The sequence below is a fragment of the Canis lupus genome, chromosome 27 (genome assembly GCF_011100685.1).
Source record: "Canis lupus familiaris isolate Mischka breed German Shepherd chromosome 27, alternate assembly UU_Cfam_GSD_1.0, whole genome shotgun sequence".
NCBI classification, from domain to species: Eukaryota; Metazoa; Chordata; class Mammalia; order Carnivora; family Canidae; genus Canis; species Canis lupus.
This window is the reverse complement of record NC_049248.1, coordinates 20,824,896-20,847,171: the sequence shown is the minus strand read 5'-3', so window position 1 is coordinate 20,847,171 and position 22,276 is coordinate 20,824,896. Positions and strand designations below refer to the sequence as shown.

Below are 22,276 nucleotides of genomic sequence, written 5' to 3'. Positions count from 1 at the left end.
GCCTCATGGTTTGCCCGAGGGCCTCCAGGCTGCCAACACACCCCTGCTGCCCTGTGGGAGGGAGGGAAAGCAGTGCCTCTGCCAGTTTTTTTTTTTTTATTACCCAGTAACTAGGGACCCTGGCCTGTCCCCAGCCTCCCACCCTCTCCCCAGCAGGCAGTGAGTAGCACAAGGAGAAGGGGAAGGGATTGCTCTGGGGATCAGATGCAGGATACACAGACCCTCCCCTGCACCTGCCCTTCTTTCCTTCAAGCAGAGGCACATCTGGGACAATCCCAGCTTGAGGCAGAGAAGACCTCCTAGGACCTGGGAACAGGCACAGATCACACACCCAGCTGCCCCTTCCCTACTGTCCTGTCATCACAGCCCTCCTGCCAATCGTGCCCTTTTCCTTTGCCTCTGGGAATCCTGGGTCTGTGGTCTGGGCTGGGCCACTCACCCCCTCCCCAGCACAGTGCCCTGAACACAGGACCTGCCTCCTGGAGATGTGTTAGGACAGGGGTGCTGGGTTCTGTAGGTTTTCTTCAGGTGGAGTTTCTTCCTGAGATCTGGGCACTTCATTCTGCTGCAAGTTCAATGCTCTGTCTTTATGGAACTAGTATAGACTGTCTTTAGGACCGGCTGCTCCCCTTCTCTCCCCTCTCTCTACCTCCACTGCAGGTTAAGGAACCTAATTGAGGCTTTGGAATCTCATCACTATCAAGTAGAGGCAGTGGTGCCCCTTTTCCTTGAGACCCATTTTGTGAGTCCATCACATGTGCATTCAGCCCTGGTTGTCCAAGTAGGCCTCACCTTCTCCATCTCAGGAAGTCTTACCTCCATTTGAAGGCAAGGAGGAGGCCTCTTCCACTGGTGACTGTTTCAGGGTCTTGGAAGTGCTATGTGATGAATGTCTAGAACCGAAAACTCTAGCTGAGACCGTATCTTTCCTTGGTCCACACAGTGATTCAGTCAGAATGTGCTATGAATGCTGAGTGACTATCTAAGGACATCCCTCATGGCGAAGCTTAAAACAACTCCCTTTTAGTTTTATCCCTGGAGTGATTGGAAACATGGCGGAAGGACCAGGATGGGTGGTGCTGGTAGAGGAACCTGTAGGAGATTCTGGTAGATGTACCTGGGGTGGTGGGGTGCTTCTGTCCTTGTTATATAACTGCTTAGTGGGCTCCTTAGCTGGATCTGGGACTGGCCTCCATAGACCACAGGCTGGGCTCCACTGGGCTCCCCATACTCTCCTCCTACCAGCCAGGACCTCCTCCATACCCAGGACCCTGGAGGGCTTGGTAACCTCTAAACTCACCCCTTGCTACCAACAGAGTCTCCAACTAAATCCCATTTGAGCCCCTAGTCCACCTCCTCACCACGTAGGGCCCCACTAGTCTTCCATTGCCCACCTCTAACCTTCCCCCAGGGTTCCAGCTCAGCCACCTCTTTCCTAATTCACATCTTCCCAGACCTCTTCGCCCTGTAGCCCCAACAAAATGAGGCCCAGCCTGGTTAGTGTTCAGACTCCTGAGGCCCCTCCTCCATGAGGACCTTGCCTCCTCAGGGCGTCAACTTCCTGAGGGCACCCTGTGAGCTCTGCTCCAAGTCCTGACTCTGCCTGGCCAAGTTCCTTTCCTGTCCCTGGGTTTGTCTTGCACTTTCTTCTAAGTATTTCTCCTAGAAGGCAGATGAATCTCCTGGGTGAGTGATTTTCCTTGTTTAAAGACCTGGTAGGAAAACTGAGACAGAGCCAGAGAGGAGGAAGCCTGGGCTTGGGACACCATTGGGTATGGAAGCCCTGTGGGGTTTGAGCAGAGGGTATTTCATGGCGCCAGAGCCAGACTTTGGTTTAGGGGTGGGGTGTGGATCAGAGGCTTTGTGAGTTTGGGAAGGGCAGGTAGGTTTGCTGGGATCAGGGGGATTTGGAAGCCTACACATTCTCCTCCAGACTAGACAGGTTCTCAGCTCTCCTAAGGAAAATCTGAGTTAGGGGAGGCTATTCCTCGGCACTTCTCCTCCAGGGTCCTCCCACATGTTGACCCCACCCTCCTTCCGGTCCTTTCCTTTCTCACCTGGTGCACAGCTTGCTTTCCTCATCTATGTCTCTCCCACAGGGCCCAGCACACAGTGTGCTTAGACATTCTCTTTGAATGAGTAGTTTCTTCCCCCTGACTCTGCTGCCTCCATGTTTTGCCTCCTTTTCTCATCGGAGATCCTGGAAGTCTCTTTATCACATATTCTTAGGCAGGACATTAGTGTGGACTTTGCAGATGAGCAGGTCCAGTTTGGTAAGGTGGTTCCCCATCACCCGGGTGGGTTTGAGGGTCATCTTCCTCCAGGCTCAAGGAGCTAAATATTTTTATAGCTGCTGAAGGTATCTCCCTGCCTTTCTTATCTAATTTAAAAAAGTTGTAGTGGGGATGGATTATAGTCCAGGTCAGGCTTAGGAGGAAAGATTACCAAAGTCCCCTGGGGTGTGACCGCCTAGTGATCATTAAAACACTGACTCACCAAGAATCACTTTGCTGTTATCACAAAATATATCAGCAACTCTTTAATTTTGAAGGCCTTTGGAACCTATACTGTTCTCTACTCTTCCTACCTCTCCACCACCATGAACACTGTGGGCCATAGGCTAACACTACAAGCCCAGAGAACACGTACCCATGCACTCCTTTTATCTTGATTGTATATGGAAAATGTTGATTTATAGGTTGTCTTTCTCTTGCTCTCTAGCAGTTCTTAGGCCATGTCTCTCCATTATCACTTCAGGGGTGTTATGTGCTCAGTGAGATCAAGCCCCACATCAGGTTCCCTGCTCAGTTGAGAGTCTGTTCTGCCTCTGCCTTACCTCCTTGCTTGTGTTCTCTCTCTCTCTCTCTCTCTAATGAATATAATTGAAAACAAAGCAAAACGATTCTCTCTCCAGTGAAGATGGTGGTAATGTAGAGCATCCTTCTAGGGCTATTTTAAGAACAAAGCCTAGTCTGGTGAGACAGGATGGAAAGAGAAATAGCCAAGTCCTTACAGAGGAGGACAGGAAGACGCATTTAAAGGTATGAAGGAAGAAAACCAGACAGACCGTCAGCCTTTCTGACCGTCAGCATATTACTGAGGGTGTGTGTTGGGAGGATGTTCATGGAAGAAGGCACCATAGGTCTGAACACCCACAACAACTAGTCCAAATGTGGAAACACTATAGTGATGGATTAGACCACTGGATGGATCTCATGATTCTGGGCTTACAAGGAAAGGGAGAATTTAGGGGAAAAAACAAAGGTGTTTAGTAAGGCATCTTGGAAAAAAGGACTGTGAATCAGTGCTCCCCTACACTATACTTGTAGTTTGGAAAGGTAGATGGATTTCCTTCTGCTTTCTCCTGAGGACTTTTATTAGGTGTTTTGTGTCAGCAGGATTCAGGATTGAGAAAATGGATTGGAGAATCATAGGGAGAAGTAGAGAAGAAAGCGAATTTCACTGTTGACATCAATGTCTCCTATCACTTTCTCATCCCTTAATTACTCACCCTTGCTGGCTTTCCCAGTTCTCTTTCTATTTCCTGTTTGGAAAATCTCATTCTAGTTCTTCCTGGTAGCCCATCTTGTTTCTGAAGACTTCTAGGAGCGGGAAGCCCAGGCTTTTATGATTTGTCAGGTTATCCTCTTGTTTTGGTGTGCTAGAAATATGAAGAATTTCCTCACTGGATTCTGACTGAATCTAAACCTGTAAATGAGTCAAATCGTGAATGAGGAATATTGCATTTCACTCCATCTTTTCTAAAATTATCCCAGAGGGACTAAGAAAAGCCACCTGTTCACAACCACCCCAGAATGATACTAGATAATACAGAGTCTCTACAGCCTCTACAGAAGCCCTGGTTATCTGATTGTTTACCCAATTAATGGTGCAATGCTACTAGCATACTGCTGCTGCTGGCAGGGACTCCGTGTATTTTGTAGGAGGAAGCAAAATGTTTTGTTCGCCACCTACATAGATTTTGGAATCTATTGGGTGGATGGATTTGGTCCACATATAGTTGGTTTGGAGCCTATTAGTCTGCATCAGGATAGGTTTTCACTGTTGGAATTCAGCCTCTGCCAGAGTGGGATGGGATTTGAGAGGTGTAGTGCTGGAGGTGGTAGGGTAGGTATGTGAGTTGGAGGAGGTGGCTGTATTTCCTCTTGGTCTAATGAGCAGACAGTTTGGGAGCTGCCATGCCTTCAATTTCAAGTCTTGGTTGCACCTAGTAATATCTACTTGGACAATTTGGCATTCTAGGCTCATGGTGAGAAGATGAAGCAGGTTGTATCTAGAAGTTTTTATTTTAGAAAGGGACACAAAGGCTTCTTCTAAGTTGCATATAACCAGAATGTAGTACGAAGTAAGATCATAGGTGGGAGGGTGCCTGGTAAGTGATACGTTTGGTGAGGTGGTTTTCACAGGACTCCTGGGAGATAAGTTAGGATATTATTTTCTTCAGCATGAGCGAATTTGGTTACTTCAGCATTCTTTCCAACCTTTGAAGGAAGTTATCTGACCTTTCCTTTTCTTTTTCTAGGAGAGAAGTTACACATTTTTTATTACTACAGTGGTTTCCCTCTTTCTTTCCTGCATAGGCCAGTACTGAGAAGAATTATTAGCATCATTATCATTAACATTATGTTTTAGTACCTGGATTTATATTAAAAGCTGTAGCAAATATTTAAGCGGATTTGTCCATTTGGGCAAACTGGATTTACTGGCTCAATGTGTGGTGGAATTTGTTTTGTGGTTTTGGTGGGGGGCATAGAAGGAAGGCCTAAGGGAGCTCTACCTATTGGATCATGGCCCAAGTGAAGATGTAGCTTGAAGTGATGTTTTCCTTGGCAACAGTTATGCACAATATCAAGATGGTTATAGTTATACACAATATCAATTCCCACCTCTTCTACACAGTCTTCTCAGGCTGACCCACAGTGCACAGAAGATTTTCACTGGTCTTGCCAACACTGGAAAATGTCGTCCTTAGTACCCTTCCCTTTCATCTACTAGTAAGCCAAGTGGGATCTCACATACCTTTGCCTTGACTGTTCATTTCTTACTTAGGAATGCCCTTTCTGGTTCATAGTGGATCTATCTTTTACTTATTTCAGCAGGTGGGGAGGTGTTCATGAAATGCCCTAAGGTGTAAGTTCCCAGAGAGTGGAATTCTGTATATGCCACCATTGTCTTGCACTGTGTGTAACTGAGTGTGTGATGATTTGGGGATATTGGTGGCGGTGTTGATAAATTAGAGGGAAGGAAGATATTTCTTTTGCTTGACTTCTTTTGTGCAAAGAATCACTGTGGTTCCCGAATTTTCTACTTTGGAATTTGCCTTTGTATTCATTATACTTAGTGGAAATCTGATCTTTAATAGATTGAATCCAGTCTTTCTCATGTAGAAATTTACGTAGTCTTTACTTGAGAGACCATCCAATGTCTCTGTTTAGCCCCAATGCAAAATACATTGAATGCACCTGTGTAGTTATTTACAGATTATAGGAAAAAAAGGTAACAAATCCAGGAATATCTTTTCTCTGGGTGCTTACACTATAAGGATACTTCCTTATTCTCCTGAAACAGGTGAAAATCCTATTCTACACGCCCTTCAATCCTTTGACTGTTGTACACTCCTCTCTTCTGCAGGCTAGCCCTACATGTACTTATTGAAGTTGGAGAATCATGTCATGTTGCCTAATGCTAAAGTGTTAGGTGACTTGTTTTATAAACAAAGTAAAAAGTGGAAGTAGCAAAACTCTGTCCTGTCTGTTCAGTTGTCACGCATCAAGGAGATGACACTGGAGCAAATCATAAATGTCACAGGTAATGCACTTTGTGTCAACTGACTTGGGTTACTTCCCTTGTATTTTCACTTCGTGGTGGTGAAAGAGACTTGGACCTCAGTTCTTTGTCAGATTTCTGTCTTAGCCAAAATGGGCTTTAGAGTCTAGGGTCCTTCCTTGGCTGTAGCCAGTTAACTCTTTGTACCTCAGGCTCCATCAGGGAAAGGAAAGGCAAGCTGAGAATGTCATCACACAGAAGCTCTGCTCCTGTACTCCAACTCACTACCTACTACTCCTACCCTCTTCCCTAACTAGGAATTCTCCCAGTGCAGAGTTCCAGGCCCACTGGACATTAATGAGGGGAGATCAGGGAGCAAGTGGAGCTTCATGGAGAGACTGGATATCTATCTGGAGGTGTGCCCAAGCTATTTCTGGAGGTAGAGACATGTTGAACAGGGTTGGGAAGAATGTGTTCTAGGCAGTGTGAGGGCTGATGTTAACACCAGCAAGACATGCATGTGTGGGGAAAAATTTGTTCTGTTCAAGCAGGAGACACAGAAAAGTTTGTTAGTAGGAAAGTGGTAAAAACGGTGCAAAGAAAGACTTAAAATACCATCTTAGAAGTTTGGATCAGATAGAGTGGAGGAAACTCTGTGTGTGTGTGTGTGTGTGTGTGTGTGTGTGTGTGTGTGTGTCTTTTTAAGACTTGAAGAAACTGTCATTTTCCAGAAAGACAGTAGGGAGTACTCCCACTTCAGTTTTCTGGGGCAATGTAGTAGTCAGGAAGAATGTGATTTAGGGCCTTGTCTTGTGAATCTGAGTGAGAGGTGAGAGTATCTTGTATTTAGAGTTACAAATTTTATGGACCAAGAGGGTGGACCACAGAGTATGGCAGGAGGCTGGCCCTGGATATGCAATATTGGCAAACCATAGGAACCTAGTAGGTAGAGGTTGTATGGACAAGGCGCTAAGGGTCCATGTGACTTCATGTCAGCTGAATTGAATTGAGGGTGAGGTTGGTGATCTCCAAATATCTGAAACCAATGGTTTCAGTTGGAATTCCTTAGATGTATTCAAAACTTTTATGTTATTATCCCGAATAAAGTCCTTAGAGGCTGCCTTGTCAATACCCTTGTTTCTGGTCATATTTAGGGTTTTCTTTGTTTTGAAGCTAAAATTTAAAGGCAATCCTTTATCTTCTTTATTGATCTTCCTAAGGTAATAGCATGTTCACAATGCCCATTGTTCCTTATGTCAAGTCTGTATTTGTTAATAACTTAAAAAATACAGTGAGGTGATCCACAAAGAGACAAAGAATTCTGTAATGATGCTTGATGTCCATAGGTCCTAGTGATTATTTCTGAGTGATCAATAAATATTCTCAATGCTCTAGGTGCTATGGTCTTAGAGCTGGTGACAGACATGGGTCACAATGGGGAACACTACTGCTCATTTTTAGTCAAGGAGGGTGTCTTATATTGACTGATGACTCACTGACCTGCATCTCTGAAACCTATAATACATTACATGTTAATCAATTGTATTTAAATTAAAAACATAAAATAAAAATATTAAACAAATTAACAAAATGTAATATTTCAGTCTGCAACTATTAATCATTCCATTAAGTGGAATGCCATAGAGAAGATAGTGGCAATTAATCCTTATAACAAGAGTATTCTGTTCGACATGCATTTAAAAATGGAATTCACATTTTCTTTGGAATAGCAAAGGATTATTTCCAATTTTGCTTCATAACATACATTTTGAGTATATGACCACTCCGTTGAATCTGTCTTCAGCAGTTTTTTTTTTAATTAAAAAGTATCATGGCACATTTATGCTGACAAAAATGTGTGAAAATGAATGAATGAATGAATGAATGATATGGAGATATTTTGGCCCCAAATTTGGTTTGGTTTTAGCAGGACATGTTTAGATAGAGCTCTCAGACTTAACATCACAGTACTTCCAGCTCTGGTCCATCACTATGTATATGGGAGGAGAGGGAGACATTGGCAGAGGGTGACCTGGTCTCAAAGAGAAGAATAATACTTAGGTCATGGGGTTGTTATGGGGGTTAAATGAAATAATGTTGCATATTACTTGCAGCTCAAATTCTTGTTCTCTTTCATGGCTCTGTCCATGTGGCCATAAATATTGCACATATAAGTGGTTCCCCTATATGTCAGACACCATTTTTCTCTACCTCCAACCTTTGCACATATTCCCCAATGCCTCTAGAGTTCAAGCCTAGGGCCCTGGTTTATTAGTTTGTGTCAGTCTCACAAAATAACAATAAAAGAGGATAGAGTTTTTATAAGCATGGTAACATGAGCCAAGGTTGTAGTTTTTTTCCAGTAATTTTTGCTTGCTGACAAATATGGTTGTAAGTCAAAGACATGGGAGTTCTATCTTTCTACTCACTCCTCTGATCTAATGTTCCTGATTTGGGGCTAGATCATTCTGGATAAAAATTGGTTCCATCCAAAAGTCACGGTAAGCTTGTTTATAAAGGACATCTAGGGAAGGAGAAACCATAACCTTTGCTACTGGGACATTGTTGTTTTCTTCCTACCCTTTTAGTTTCACAATTATCAAACCTACAGAAAGCTGCAAGAATAGTAGCATTAACATTCCTTTATCTTTCAATGACATTGAGCAGTTGTTGATATATTGGCACATTTTATTGCTCTCTCCTCTATATGTGTGTGTGTGTGAATATGGTCCATATTCAAAGATTAGTAATTATTCAATTTTTATACTAAAATATTTCTCCCTGATTGAGGTGCAGTCCAGGGCTCTGCATTGCATCTCATTGTCATGTTTCTTTTTTTTCCTTTCATCTGCAACAGTTCCTCGTCCTGCTGTTCCTGCCATTCCTGCCATTCCTGACACTGACAGTTTTTGAACAATACAGGTCAGTTGTTTTATAGAAAGTCAAGTTTCTGTGGAACGCACTGTTTGTAGACTGATCATTTTTATTTCAAATTTTTTGTTTAAATTCTAGTTGGCTAACACATAGGCTAAAATCGGTTTCAGGTATAGAGTTTAGTGATTCATCATGTACATACAACACACATTGCTCATCACAACAAGTACCCTTCTTAAAGCCCATCATCCATTTAGCTCATCTCCTACCACCTCCCTCCAGGATTCTAAGTTTGTTCTTGATCATTACAAGTCTCTTATGGTTTGCCTCACTGTTTGTTTTCATCTTATTTTATTTTTCTTTCCCTTCCCCTATGTTCATCAGTTTTGTTAAATCTCATATAAATGCAATCATATGATATTTGTCTTTCTGTGACTGACTTATTTCACTTAGCATAATACTCTCTAGTTCCATCCACAAGGTTGTAGATGGCAAGATTTCATTCATTTTGATGTCTGAGTAATATTCCCTTGTATATAGATACCACATCTTCTTTATCTACTCATCAATCTATGGACATCTGGGCTCTTTCCATAATTTGGCTATTGTTGATAATACTGCTATAAACATCAGTGTGCATGTGCCTCTTCAAATCAGTATTTTTGTATCCTTTGGTAAATACCTAGTTGTACAGTTGCTGGATGAAGTGTAGTTCTGTTTTTAACTTTTTTGAGGAATCTCCATGCTCTTCTTCAGAGTGATCTCATTAGTTTGCATTCCCACCAATAGTGTAGGAGGGTTCCTCTTTGTTCACATACTCGCCAACACCTGTTGTTTTTTTTGTGTGTTGTTATATTTAGCTATTCTGACAGGCATAAGGTTATATCCCATGGTGGTTTTGACTTGTATTTCCCTGATGATGAGTGATGTTGACCATCTTTTTATCTGTCTGTTAGCCATTTAGATGTCTTCTTTGGACAAATGTCTGTTCATGTCTTCTGACCATTTCTTGACTGGATTGTTATTTTTGTGGTGTTGCATTTGATATGTTCCTTATAGATGTTGAATACAAACCTGTTATCAGATATGTCATTTGGAAATGTCTTCTCCCATTCTGTAGGTTGTCTTTTAGGTTGGTTGATTGTGTTTTACCATGCAGAAACTTTTTATATTGATGAAATCACTATAGTTAATTTTTGCTTTACTCCCCTTGCCTCTAGAGATGTGTCTGTTAAGAGGTTGGTATGCCTGAGGTCAAAGAGGTTACTGTCTGTGTTCTTCTCTAGGATTTTGATGGATTCCTGTTTCACATTTAGATCTTTCATTCATTTTGACTTCATTTTTGTGTATGGAGTAAGAAAGTGATCCAGTTTCATTCTTCGGGATGTTGCTGTCCAGTATTCCCAACACCACTTGTTGAAGATGCTGACTTATTTCCATTGGATATTGTTTCTAGCTTTGTCAAAGATTATTTGACCATATAGTTGTGGGTCCACTTCTGGGCTTTCTATTTTTTTTTATTGGTGTTCAATTTACCAACATACAGAATAACCCCCAATGCCCGTAACCCAATCACTCCCACCCCCCGCCCTCCTCCCCTTCTACCACCCCTAATTCGTTTCCCAGAGTTAGCAGTCTTTACGTTATGTCTCCCTTTCTGATATTTCCAACACATTTCTTCTCCCTTCCCTTATATTCCCTTTCACTATTATTTATATTCCCCATATGAATGAGAACATATGTTTGTCCTTCTCCGACTGACTTACTTCACTCAGCATAATATCCTCCAGTTCCATCCACGTTGAAGCAAATGGTGGGTATTTGTCATTTCTAATAGCTGAGCAATATTCCATTGTATACATATACCACATATTCTTTATCCATTCATCTTTCGATGGACACCGAAGCTCCTTCCACAGTTTGGCTATTGTGGACATTGCTGCTAGAAACATTGGGGTGCAGGTGTCCCGGCATTTCATTGCATCTGTATCTTTGGGGTAAATCCCCAACAGTGCAATTGCTGGGTCGTAGGGCAGGTCTATTTTTAACTCTTTGAAGAACCTCCACACAGTTTTCCAGAGTGGCTGCACCAGTTCACATTCCCACCAACAGTGCAGGAGGGTTCCCTTTTCTCCGCATCCTCTCCAACATTTGTGGTTTCCTGCCTTGTTAATTTGCCCCATTCTCACTGGTGTGAGGTGGTATCTCATTGTGGTTTTGATTTGTATTTCCCTGATGGCAAGTGATGCAGAGCATTTTCTCATATGCGTGTTGGCCATGTCTATGTCTTCCTCTGTGAGATTTCTGTTCATGTCTTTTGCCCATTTCATGATTGGATTGTTTGTTTCTTTGGTGTTGAGTTTAATAAGTTCTTTATAGATCTTGGAAACTAGCCCTTTATCTGATAGGTCATTTGCAAATATCTTCTCCCATTCTGTAGGTTGTCTTTTAGTTTTGTTGACTGTATCCTTTGCTGTGCAAAAGCATCTTATCTTGATGAAGTCCCAATAGTTCATTTTTGCTTTTGTTTCTTTTGCCTTTGTGGATGTATCTTGCAAGAAGTTACTGTGGCCGAGTCAAAAAGGGTGTTGCCTGTGTTCTCCTCTAGGATTTTGATGGAATCTTGTCTCACATTTAGATCTTTCATCTATTTTGAGTTTATCTTTGTTATGGTGAAACAGAGTGGTCTAGTTTCATTCCTTTGCATGTGGATGTCCAATTTTCCCAGCACCATTTATTGAACAGACTGTCTTTCTTCCAATGGATAGTCTTTCCTCCTTTATCGAATATTAGTTGACCATAAAGTTCAGGGTCCACTTCTGGGTTCTCTATTCTGTTCCATTGATCTATGTGTCTGTTTTTGTGCCAGTACCACACTGTCTTGATGACCACAGCTTTGTAGTACAGCCTGAAATCTGGCATTGTGATGCCCCCAGATATGGTTTTCTTTTTTAAGATTCCCCTGGCTATTTGGGGTCTTTTCTGATTCCACACAAATCTTAAAATAATTTGTTCTAACTCTCTGAAGAAAGTCATGGTATTTTGATAGGGATTGCATTAAACGTGTATATTGCCCTGGGTTAACATTGACATTTTCACAATATTAATTCTGCCAATCCATGAGCATGGAATATTTTTCCATCTCTTTGTGTCTTCCTCAATTTCTTTCAGAAGTGTTCTATAGTTTTGAGGGTATAGATCCTTTACCTCTTTAGTGAGGTTTATTCCTAGGTATCTTATGCTTTTGGGTGCAACTGTAAATGGGATTGACTCCTTAATTTCACTTTCTTCAGTCTCATTGTTAGTGTATAGAAATGCCACTGATTTCTGGGCATTGACTTTGTATCCTGCCACGCTACCGAATTGCTGTATGAGTTCTAGCAATCTTGGGGTGGAGACTTTTGGGTTTTCTATGTAGAGTATCATGTCATCGGCGAAGAGGGAGAGTTTGACTTCTTCTTTGCCAATTTGAGTGCCTTAATGTCTTTTTGTTGTCTGATTGCTGAGGCTAGGACTTCCAGTACTATGTTGAATAGCAGTGGTGAGAGTGGACATCCCTGTCTTGTTCCTGATCTTAGGGGAAAGGCTCCCAGTGCTTCCCCATTGAGAATGATATTTGCTGTGGGCTTTTTGTAGATGGCTTTTAAGATGTCGAGGAATGTTCCCTCTATCCCTACACTCTGAAGAGTTTTGATCAGGAATGGATGCTGTATTTTGTCAAATGCTTTCTCTGCATCTAATGAGAGGATAATATGGTTCTTGGTTTTTCTTGCTGATATGATGAATCACATTGATTGTTTTACGGGTGTTGAACCAGCCTTGTGTCCCGGGGATAAATCCTACTTGGTCATGGTGAATAATTTTCTTAATGTACTGTTGGATCCTATTGGCCAGTATCTTTTGGAGAGTTTTTGCATCCATGTTCATCAGGGATATTGGTCTGTAATTCTCCTTTTTGGTGGGGTCTTTGTCTGGTTTTGGAATTAAGATGATGCTGGCCTCATAGAACGAATTTGGAAGTACTCCATCTCTTTCTATCTTTCCAAACAGCTTTAGGAGAATAGGTATGGTTTCTTCTTTAAACGTTTGATAAAATTCCCCTGGGAAGCCATCTGGCCCTGGACTCTTGTGTCTTGGGAGGTTGTTGATGACTGCTTCAATTTCCTCCCTGGTTATTGGCCTGTTAAGGTTTTCTATTTCTTCCTGTTCCAGTTTTGGTAGTTTGTGGCTTTCCAGGAATGTGTCCATTTCTTCTAGATTGCCTAATTTATTGGCGTATAGCTGTTCATAATATGTTTTTAAAATCGTTTGTATTTCCTTGGTGTTGGTAGTGATCTCTCCTTTCTCATTCATGATTTTATTAATTTGAGTCTTCTCTCTCTTCTTTTTAATAAGGCTGGCTAATGGTTTATCTATCTTATTAATTCTTTCAAAGAACCAATTCCTGGTTCTGTTGATCTGTTCCACAGTTCTTCTGGTCTCGATTTCGTTGAGTTCAGCTCGAATCTTTATTAACTCTCTTCTTCTCCTGGGTGTAGGATCTATTTGCTGTTTTTTCTCTAGCTCCTTTATGTGTAAGGTTAGCTTTTGTATTTGAGTTCTTTCCAGTTTTTGAATGGATGCTTGTATTGCGATGTATTTCCCCCTTAGGACTGCTTTTGCTGCATCCCAAAGATTTTGAACGATTGTATCTTCATTCTCATTAGTTTCCATGAATCTTTTTAATTCTTCCTTAATTTCCTGGTTGACCCTTTCATCGGTTGACCCTTTCATCTTTTAGTAGGATGGTCCTTAACCTCCACGTGTTTGAGGTCCTTCCAAACTTCTTGGTGTGATTTAGTTCTAATTTCAAGGCATTATGGTCCGAGAATATGCAGGGGACAATCCCAATCTTTTGGTATGGGTTCAGACCCGAATTGTGTCCCAATATGTGGTCTATTCTGGAGAAAGTTCCATGTGCGCTTGAGAAGAATGTGTATTCAGTTGAGTTTGGATGTAAAGTTCTGTCGATATCTGTGAAATCCATCTGGTCCAGTGTATCATTTAAAGCTCTCGTTTCTTTGGAGATGTTGTGCTTAGAAGACCTATCGAGTATAGAAAGAGCTAGATTGAAGTCACCAAGTATAAGTGTATTATTATCTAAGTATTTCTTCACTTTGGTTAATAATTGATTTATATATTTGGCAGCTCCCACATTCGGAGCATATATATTGAGGATTGTTAAGTCCTCTTGTTGAATAGATCCTTTAAGTATGATATAGTGTCCCTCTTCATCTCTCACTACAGTCTTTGGGGTAAATTTTAGTTTATCTGATATAAGGATGGCTACCCCTGCTTTCTTTTGAGGACCATTCGAATGGTAAATGGTTCTCCAACCTTTTATTTTCAGGCTGTAGGTGTCCTTCTGTCTAAAATGAGTCTCTTGTAGACAGCAAATAGATGGGTCCTGCTTTTTTATCCAGTCTGAAACCCTGCGCCTTTTGATGGGGTCATTAAGCCCGTTCACATTCAGAGTTACTATTGAGAGATATGAGTTTAGTGTCATCATGATATCTCTTCAGTCTTTGTTTTTGTGGACTGTTCCACTGAACTTCTTCTTAAAGGGGAATTTTAAGAGTCCCCCTTAAAATTTCTTGCAGAGCTGGTTTGGAGGTCACATATTCTTTTAGTTGCTGCCTGTCTTGGAAGCTCTTTATCTCTCCTTCCATTTTGAATAAGAGCCTTGCTGGATAAAGTATTCTTGGTTGCATGTTCTTCTCCTTTAGGACCCTGAATATATCCTGCCAGCCCTTTCTGGCCTGCCAGGTCTCTGTGGAGAGGTCTGCTGTTACCCTAATACTCCTCCCCATAAAAGTCAGGGATTTCTTGTCTCTTGCTGCTTTAAGGATCTTCTCCTTATCTTTGGAATTTGCAAGCTTCACAATTAAATGTCGAGGTGTTGAATGGTTTTTATTGATTTTAGGGGGGGCTCTCTCTATTTCCTGGATCTGAATGCCTGTTTCCCTTCCCAGATTAGGAAAGTTTTCAGCTAGAATTTGTTCAAATACATATTCTGGCCCTCTGTCCTTTCGGCGCCCTCGGGAACCCCAATTAAACGTAGGTTTTTCTTCCTCAGGCTGTCGTTTATTTCCCTTAATCTATCTTTATGGTCTTTTAATTGTTTGTCTCTTTTTTCCTCAGTTTCCCTCTTTGCTATCAACTTGTCTTCTATGTCACTCACTCGTTCTTCCACCTCGTTAACCCTCGTCGTTAGGACTTCTAGTTTGGATTGCATCTCATTCAATTGATTTTTAATTTCTGCCTGATTAGCTCTAAATTCTGCAGTCATGAAGTCTCTTGAGTCCTTTATACTTTTTTCTAGAGCCACCAGTCGCTGTATAATAGTGCTTCTGAATTGGCTTTCTGACATAGAATTGTAATCCAGATTTTGTAACTCTGTGGGAGAGAGGACTGTTTCTGATTCTTTCTTTTGAGGTGAGGTTTTCCTTCTAGTCATTTTGCTCAGTGCAGAGTGGCCAAAAGCAAGTTGTATTGGGAAAAAGAGAAAAAGAGAGGAGAGAAAGAAGGAAAGAAAAGAGAAAGAGAAAAAAAAAGGGAAGAGAAAAAAAAACGAAAGAAAAAAAAAGAAGAAAAAGAGAAAGAAAAAGAAAGGAGAAAAAAGGGGGGGTGGGGGAAGGAAACAAATCAAAAAGCAAAACAAAACAAAACAAAAAAACAAAAAAACAAAAAAAAAACCAAAAACAAAAAAACCAAAAAAAAAAAAAAAAAACCAAAAAAAAAAAAAAAAAAGAACCACAGGGGAGTATCTTCTGATTCTGTGTACTTTAAGTCCCTTGGCTTCTCCTGGAAGTTGTCAGTCCAGCTGGTGTTCTGGGGGAGGGGCCTGTTGTGCTGATTTTCAGGTGTTAGCAGTTGGGGGAGCTGCTGTGCCCCTGCCTGGTGCAGGGCTCGGTGGGGGGTGTTTACCCCGTGAGGCCGCAGGAGGAACAGCCCCAGTGGCGGGGCAGCTCTGGAAACCTGGATTCAGCTCCGGCAGGAACTCCGTCTGCAGGGCCTGGAGGCTCCGGGCGGGGCCGCTGATCTGCTCAGCTGGGGCAGGAGCGTCCTCGCTGTCCTGGGCCCTCCCGGCCTCTGCCTGTCCCGGGGGAGGCCGGATCCTGGGCTGTGTCCCGGCGCCCTGTGCTCCGGAGCCTGCGCTGGTGGATTCGCGCTCCCGGGCCGCGCAACCCCCTCCGCGTAGCTGCCGCCCGAGCCCCTCCGAGCTGCTCCTGGAACCGCGCAGGCCCCTCTGCACGGAGCCTCTTCCTCTGCCCGAGCCCCTCCGAGCTGCTCCCGGGGCCGCGCAGCCCCCTCCGCACGGAGCCTCTTCCTCTGCCTGAGCCCCTCCGAGCTGCTCCCGCCCCGCAGCCCCCTCCGCGGAGCCGCCGCCCGAGCCCCCCCGAGCTGCTCCGGGTCCCGCCGTGCGCGCTGCAGCCCTTAGGGAGCTCGGCGCACTCTCCTGGGCGCGCAGTTGCTGTTACTGTCCCGGGGAGCCCGAGGACATCCCCGCCCTCCTGGGTCCTGCTCCACCTCCCTGCGAGCCCCTTTCCGCCCGGGAAGGTTGGTGCAGCTCCTGCTCCTCCGGGACGGGGCTCTCCTGTCCTGGGGACACTCGCCCCGGCCTCAGCCCGGCTCCTCGCGGGGCCCCTCCCCCTTGGAGGCCTTTTGTTTCTTTACTTCTTTTTCCCCGTCTTCCTACCTTGATAGAAGCGCGAACTCTTCTCACTGTTGCATTCCAGCTGGTCTCTCTTTAATTCTCAGGCCGAATTCATAGATTTTCAGGATAATTTGAAGGTTTTCTAGGTAGTTTGGTGGAGACAGGTGATTTGGGGACCCTACTCTTCCGCCATCTTGCTCCTCCCCTCTCTTATTGAATTCTCATGTTGATCCAGTGAGGGAAGTCAAGTCAATGGATGAGGAGCCTCAGGCTTAGAGAGATTAATCAAATTACCCAAGTTCATATAGTCACGATCCAGGATTTCTGTTATATGTTCATTGTTCTTACCTTCATAGTACCCAGTACTCCTTGTTCCAGATGGGCAAAGATATTATTATTACTGTTATTATTAATTATTATTATGTATTGAATCTTGCATTTCTCCATGCCTGGCCTAATGTAGTAGGCCTAGGACCACCCGTGTGTTATCACCAGTATGTATGAGGGTGTCTAATTAGAGTCCTTAACATTTGAAGGTGAATCATATGGAATAAAACTGTTTTCACTGTCTTTGAGGGCTAGCTGACAAGCTTGAGTTTTAGTGGTTGGTTTTGAGTCTGCACATTTATACAGACTGATAGATTTTCAAAATTTGATTACTTTTGACCGGGTTTCAATATTAAATACTAGGTAATCATATTAAGTCCTGATTGTTTTCTAGGCACTGAGGTGCTTACAGGCATCATTTCACTTACTCCTCACCACTGTCTTGTGAGTATTCACTTTTACTTCCATTTGACTTCTGTGGAAGCTAAAGCTCTAAGAGGTGAACTAATCTGACCAGAGTCATCCAGGTATGAGGTTGAGGTGAGATTCAACCTGAACAGTCTACCTGCAGAACCTTACTCCTAGCTATTCAACTATGCTGCCTCCTGTGAAGGAAGTTTTCAGAATCCATTTCTCTTGAACTTGAGGATGATTTCTTGTGAATTGGGGTGGTTTAGAGCAGCTATGGGAAGTAAGGGCTAGTGGACAAGAATCTCCAGAGGGAGAAGATTGAAGTTTGAAAATGCCCCCAGGTGTCTTCATTATGCCTGCCTCTGTTCCCTGAAGTGAGAAACTCTGCTTTAGGACATCCTACCTGGATTATAGTGCCTGAGCCTATGCCTTCCAAAAAGTAGGGATTCTCAAACTGGGCATGGGTATTGGTTGTCTATAATCCAAAGCAGCCCAATATTTTTAAACAAGTGTCCTCAAAGGCCAACAACTGTTTACCACTTAGGTGTGGTTCATACCTGCCATGAATGATATGCATTCAAAGTTTCATCACAGTTGTTTTCCCCTTCTCACTATCCATTTTGCTCACCTTCCACAAGGAAGGTAATACCATGTTTTTCTTTACCTGATCTATATTTATCAAGGTTGCTTGACTACAAAATAGGTATATTAATATCCAGTATATAGAAATTCTGGATAATGGCTTCTTGCAGGTTCTCTTCTCAGTGTGGTCAGTTGTTCAAGAATTATTTATTGAACACCTAACCCACAGTTTGATGGAGGAGACAGGCAGCTGACCTGGAATTTGGATATATTAGGATCAATGGCACCGAGGCAAAGCTTGGTGCTGTGAGAGCACATAAGAAGGGCAGCATAAGGGTCAGTGGAGGCTTCCTGGGGAAGTAACTGCTGACCTGGGAACTGAAAGAGAAGTGAGAGTTAGCTAAGTGAAGGGGCCAAGAGGGCATTAGAGGGCAGGGAACAGGGCAAGTGTTGAATTTCTCAGCTGGAGCTGGAACTGGGCAGGGAATGAGGCTGGAGGAATAAGGACAGGTCAGATGATGAAGGAAGGAAAGACTATGAAGAAGGGGCGGTAGGAACCATGGAGGGGATGTGAAGCCTGGTTGTGGGTTAGGGACACTTTAAATAGTGTAGAAAGAATCCATAAGTTAAGAACTGAGCCTCCTTATCTGTCTCATGTGCTTGTTGCTTAGTGATAAGAGCTTTAAGATTGATACACCAATATTTGTATTTTAAACTCTGATGATATATAAAAAGTGGGTCTGTAATTTCATCATGGCCCTCTAGTCCATGAATTAATGTGTCATAACCTATGCTCAAGCACAGCACACACTTTTCACAGCATGTGAAAATCCCATGATACATACAAGCTCTGTTGTGTCTTAATTAGTACGTGAAGCTACATGATTTATGAGATCAAATGGGATTATGTCACGTGGTGTGTAAAAAAGGAGGATTTTGGGATCCTGGGGTGGCTCAGTCAGTTGAGAGTCCAAGTCTCAATACTGGTTCTAGTATTGATCTCAAAGTTGTGAATTTGGGCCATGGGTTGGGCTCCATGGTGGGCATAGAGCCTACTGAAAAATACAGTTTTTTGTTTTTGAAAGCAGAATGTTGGATGGTCTTTGGTACTTTTTCTCGGGGGGAAAGCACAATTGATTTTTTTCATGATTTTTTTGATTTTTTTGATTTTTTTTGTCTTTTAGTGTCAGTTTCTGTGATACTTGGCCTGAACCAACTTACATGTGACTTTTGAGTTTCATTTGGCTGGTTGAACACCAATGTTCAGTATACACTTATTGTTTCCCTAGGCATTATGGAAGGATAACAGATTCTAGAAGAAATATGAAGCAGCAACTGTGAAGCTTGAGCTTCTCAACCTTTGCAGCCCTAACCCAACTTGGCTTAATTCAGCCTCACTGAACCAGATCTAAACACTCTTGGCTCCCAGATGTTGCTACAGCTCTCTGATCTTTAGAATCTTCTTCAATTCCAGCTAGAATGCTGCGTCAAGCACTTCGCAAGTTTGGTCAAAAGCTGGTACACAGACGTCCACTGGAACAAAACGTTTATGAGTTTAAATATGGTAGAAGCATGAGCACTCTGGATTTAGTGGCCCTGTGTGTGGGCCGCACAGTGGGGGTTGGTGTGTATTTCCTGCTTGCTGAGGTGGCTAGTAGTCAAGCAGGACCAGCCACTGTGATATGCTTCTTGGTGGCTGGCCTAACTTCGTTATTGGCTGGGCTGTGCTATGCAGAGTTTAGTGGCCGGGTTCCGCATCCTGGTTCCGCATATCTCTACTGTTTTGTCACTATAGGCGAACTCTGGGCATTCATCACCGGTTGGAACCTCATCCTCTCCTTTTTTATTGATGCAGTTGTTGTGATCCGGGCCTGGACCTTAATTTTTGACTACCTGATTGGAAATCAGATCTCTGAGAGCATCTCAGAGCACATTCCCCAAGTCTTAGCAGATAATCTAGTCTACTTTACTATGGTCCTTTGGTTGTTTCTTTTAGAAATTCGAAATCTGAGTTTTCGTGGGGTCTTCATAGTTTTCAAACTGTTCACATTGGTGAAACTTTTGGTTCTCAGTTTTGTCATCGTCTCTGGCTTCATTAAGGGGGACCTGCACAACTGGAAGCTCACAGAAGAGGACTATATAAAGGCTGGACTCAATGACACCTCTAGCTTGGGCCCTCTGGGCTCTGGAGGATTCATGCCTTTTGGCTTCCAGGGGATTCTCCGTGGAGCAGCTACCTGTTTCTATGCTTTTATAGGTTTCAGCGTTCTTGTTACCAGAGTCAAAGAATCGCACATGCCTGAGCGTTCAATCCCCATGGGCATTGTTATTTCACTGCTCACCTGCATCTTGGTATATTTTGGTGTCTCTGCAGCACTTACACTTATGGTGCCTTACTACCAGCTCCGACCTGGGAGCACCTTGCCTGAGGTATTTCTCCATATTGGCTGGGGCCTTGCCTACTATGTTGTAACTATTGCAATTTCCTGTAGTATTTTTGTCAGCATGTATTACAGCTTTGTGTTCCCCATACTTTTAGTGATAAACATGATGGCAGAAGATGGCCTCCTGTTCCCTGTGATTGCCAGGGTCATGGCTGGCACATACCCCCAGTTAATGTTGAGGATATTCATTTATGTTATTGCAGTAATCATATTATTCTTCTTTGGATTCACTGATCTCTTGGACCTCAGGTCAATTGCAACCCTGCTATCTTATTCCCTGGTAGCATTTTGTATTCTCATCATCAGGTATCAGCCTAAAAGGAGGAATAAAGAAAACAAAGCAGAGGAGGAAGAGGAGAATGAGGGAAATGAAGCAGAGGTGCAAGAGGAGAAGCTAACTCTACAGGGACTAATTTTTCCAGGCAGCCCCACCCCCACTCCACTTTCTGCCCGAGTTGTCTATGTTTGCTCCTCACTGCTTGCTCTGCTGCTTATTGTTCTTTGCCTGGTGCTGGCCCAGTGGCCAGGTCTGCTTTCTGGAGACCCAGGGTGGATCACAGTGGTTGTGCTGCTCCTGGTGCTCATCACTGGGATCACTGGAATCATCTGGAGACAGCCACAGAGCTCCCATCTGCTTCATTTTAAGGTACCTGGTCTGCCTCTCCTCCCACTCCTGAGCATCTTTCTGAATGTTTGCCTTATGATGCAGATGACCGCTGGCACCTGGGTCCGATTTGGTGCCTGGATGCTGACTGGGTTTGTTATCTACTTCGCCTATGGGATCCAGCGCAGCCTTAAGAGGCCAAACCATAGACCTTGAACTCAGCAGTGCCAGTACATTTTTGGTGTGATATCATCACACCTGAATTCAGTCTGGTTCCCTGCACAGTAATGGGGAGTACTCTTGAGCACATGGGAACCTTGGGCTCCTATGAGATATTGGTGTGAAAATACTATTCAACATAGTACTGGAAGTCCTAGCCTCAGCAATCAGACAACAAAAAGACATTAAAGGCATTCAAATTGGTAAAGAAGAAGTCAAACTCTCCCTCTTCGCCGATGACATGATACTCTACATAGAAAACCCAAAAGTCTCCACCCCAAGATTGCTAGAACTCATACAGCAATTTGGTAGCGTGGCAGGATACAAAATCAATGCCCAGATATCGGTGGCATTTCCATACTCTAACAATGAGACTGAAGAAAGAGAAATTAAGGAGTCAATCCCATTTACAGTTGCACCCAAAAGCATAAGATACCTAGGAATAAACCTCACTAAAGATGTAAAGGATCTATACCCTCAAAACTATAGAACACTTCTGAAAGAAATTGAGGAAGACACAAAGAGATGGAAAAATATTCCATGCTCATGGATTGGCAGAATTAATATTGTGAAAATATCAATGTTACCCAGGGCAATATACACGTTTAATGCAATCCCTATCAAAATACCATGACTTTCTTCAGAGAGTTAGAACAAATTATTTTAAGATTTGTGTGGAATCAGAAAAGATCCCGAATAGCCAGGGGAATTTTAAAAAAGAAAACCATATCTTGGGGCATCACAATGCCAGATTTCAGGTTGTACTACAAAGCCGTGGTCATCAAGACAGTGTGGTACTGGCACAAAAACAGACACATAGATCAATGGAACAGAATAGAGAACCCAGAAGTGGACCCTGAACTTTATGGTCAACTAATATTCGATAAAGGAGGAAAGACTATCCATTGGAAGAAAGACAGTCTCTTCAATAAATGCTGCTGGGAAAATTGGACATCCACATGCAGAAGAATGAAACTAGACCACTCTCTTTCACCATACACAAAGATAAACTCAAAATGGATGAAAGATCTAAATGTGAGACAAGATTCCATCAAAATCCTAGAGAAGAACACAGGCAACACCCTTTTTGAACTCGGCCACAGTAACTTCAGACAAGATACATCTACGAAGGCAAAAGAAACAAAAGCAAAAATGAACTATTGGGACTTCATCAATATAAGAAGCTTTTGCACAGCAAAGGATACAGTCAACAAAACTAAAAGACAACCTACAGAATGGGAGAAGATATTTGCAAATGACCTATCAGATAAAGGGCTAGTTTCCAAGATCTATAAAGAACTTATTAAACTCAACACCAAAGAAACAAACAAT

The 22,276-nt window shown here is 42.9% G+C and overlaps 1 protein-coding gene across 2 annotated transcripts; it reads left to right on the top strand.

Moving 5' to 3' along the window:
• The first annotated feature begins 1,554 nt into the window (after nt 1-1,554).
• LOC119877631 (cationic amino acid transporter 3-like) lies at nt 1,555-21,424 on the top strand. Of its 2 annotated transcripts, XM_038576153.1 has the most exons (3): nt 1,555-1,686; nt 8,645-8,709; nt 18,967-21,424. In XM_038576153.1, exon 3 carries the CDS (start codon nt 19,157-19,159, stop codon nt 20,939-20,941), a length of 1,785 nt encoding a protein of 594 aa, XP_038432081.1. In that variant the 5' UTR covers nt 1,555-1,686; nt 8,645-8,709; nt 18,967-19,156; the 3' UTR covers nt 20,942-21,424. The 2 variants fall into 2 exon arrangements, with proteins under 2 accessions (XP_038432081.1, XP_038432082.1); XM_038576154.1 differs by lacking the exon at nt 8,645-8,709 and having other exon boundaries at nt 1,557-1,686.
• Nucleotides 21,425-22,276: the final 852 nt, after the last annotated feature.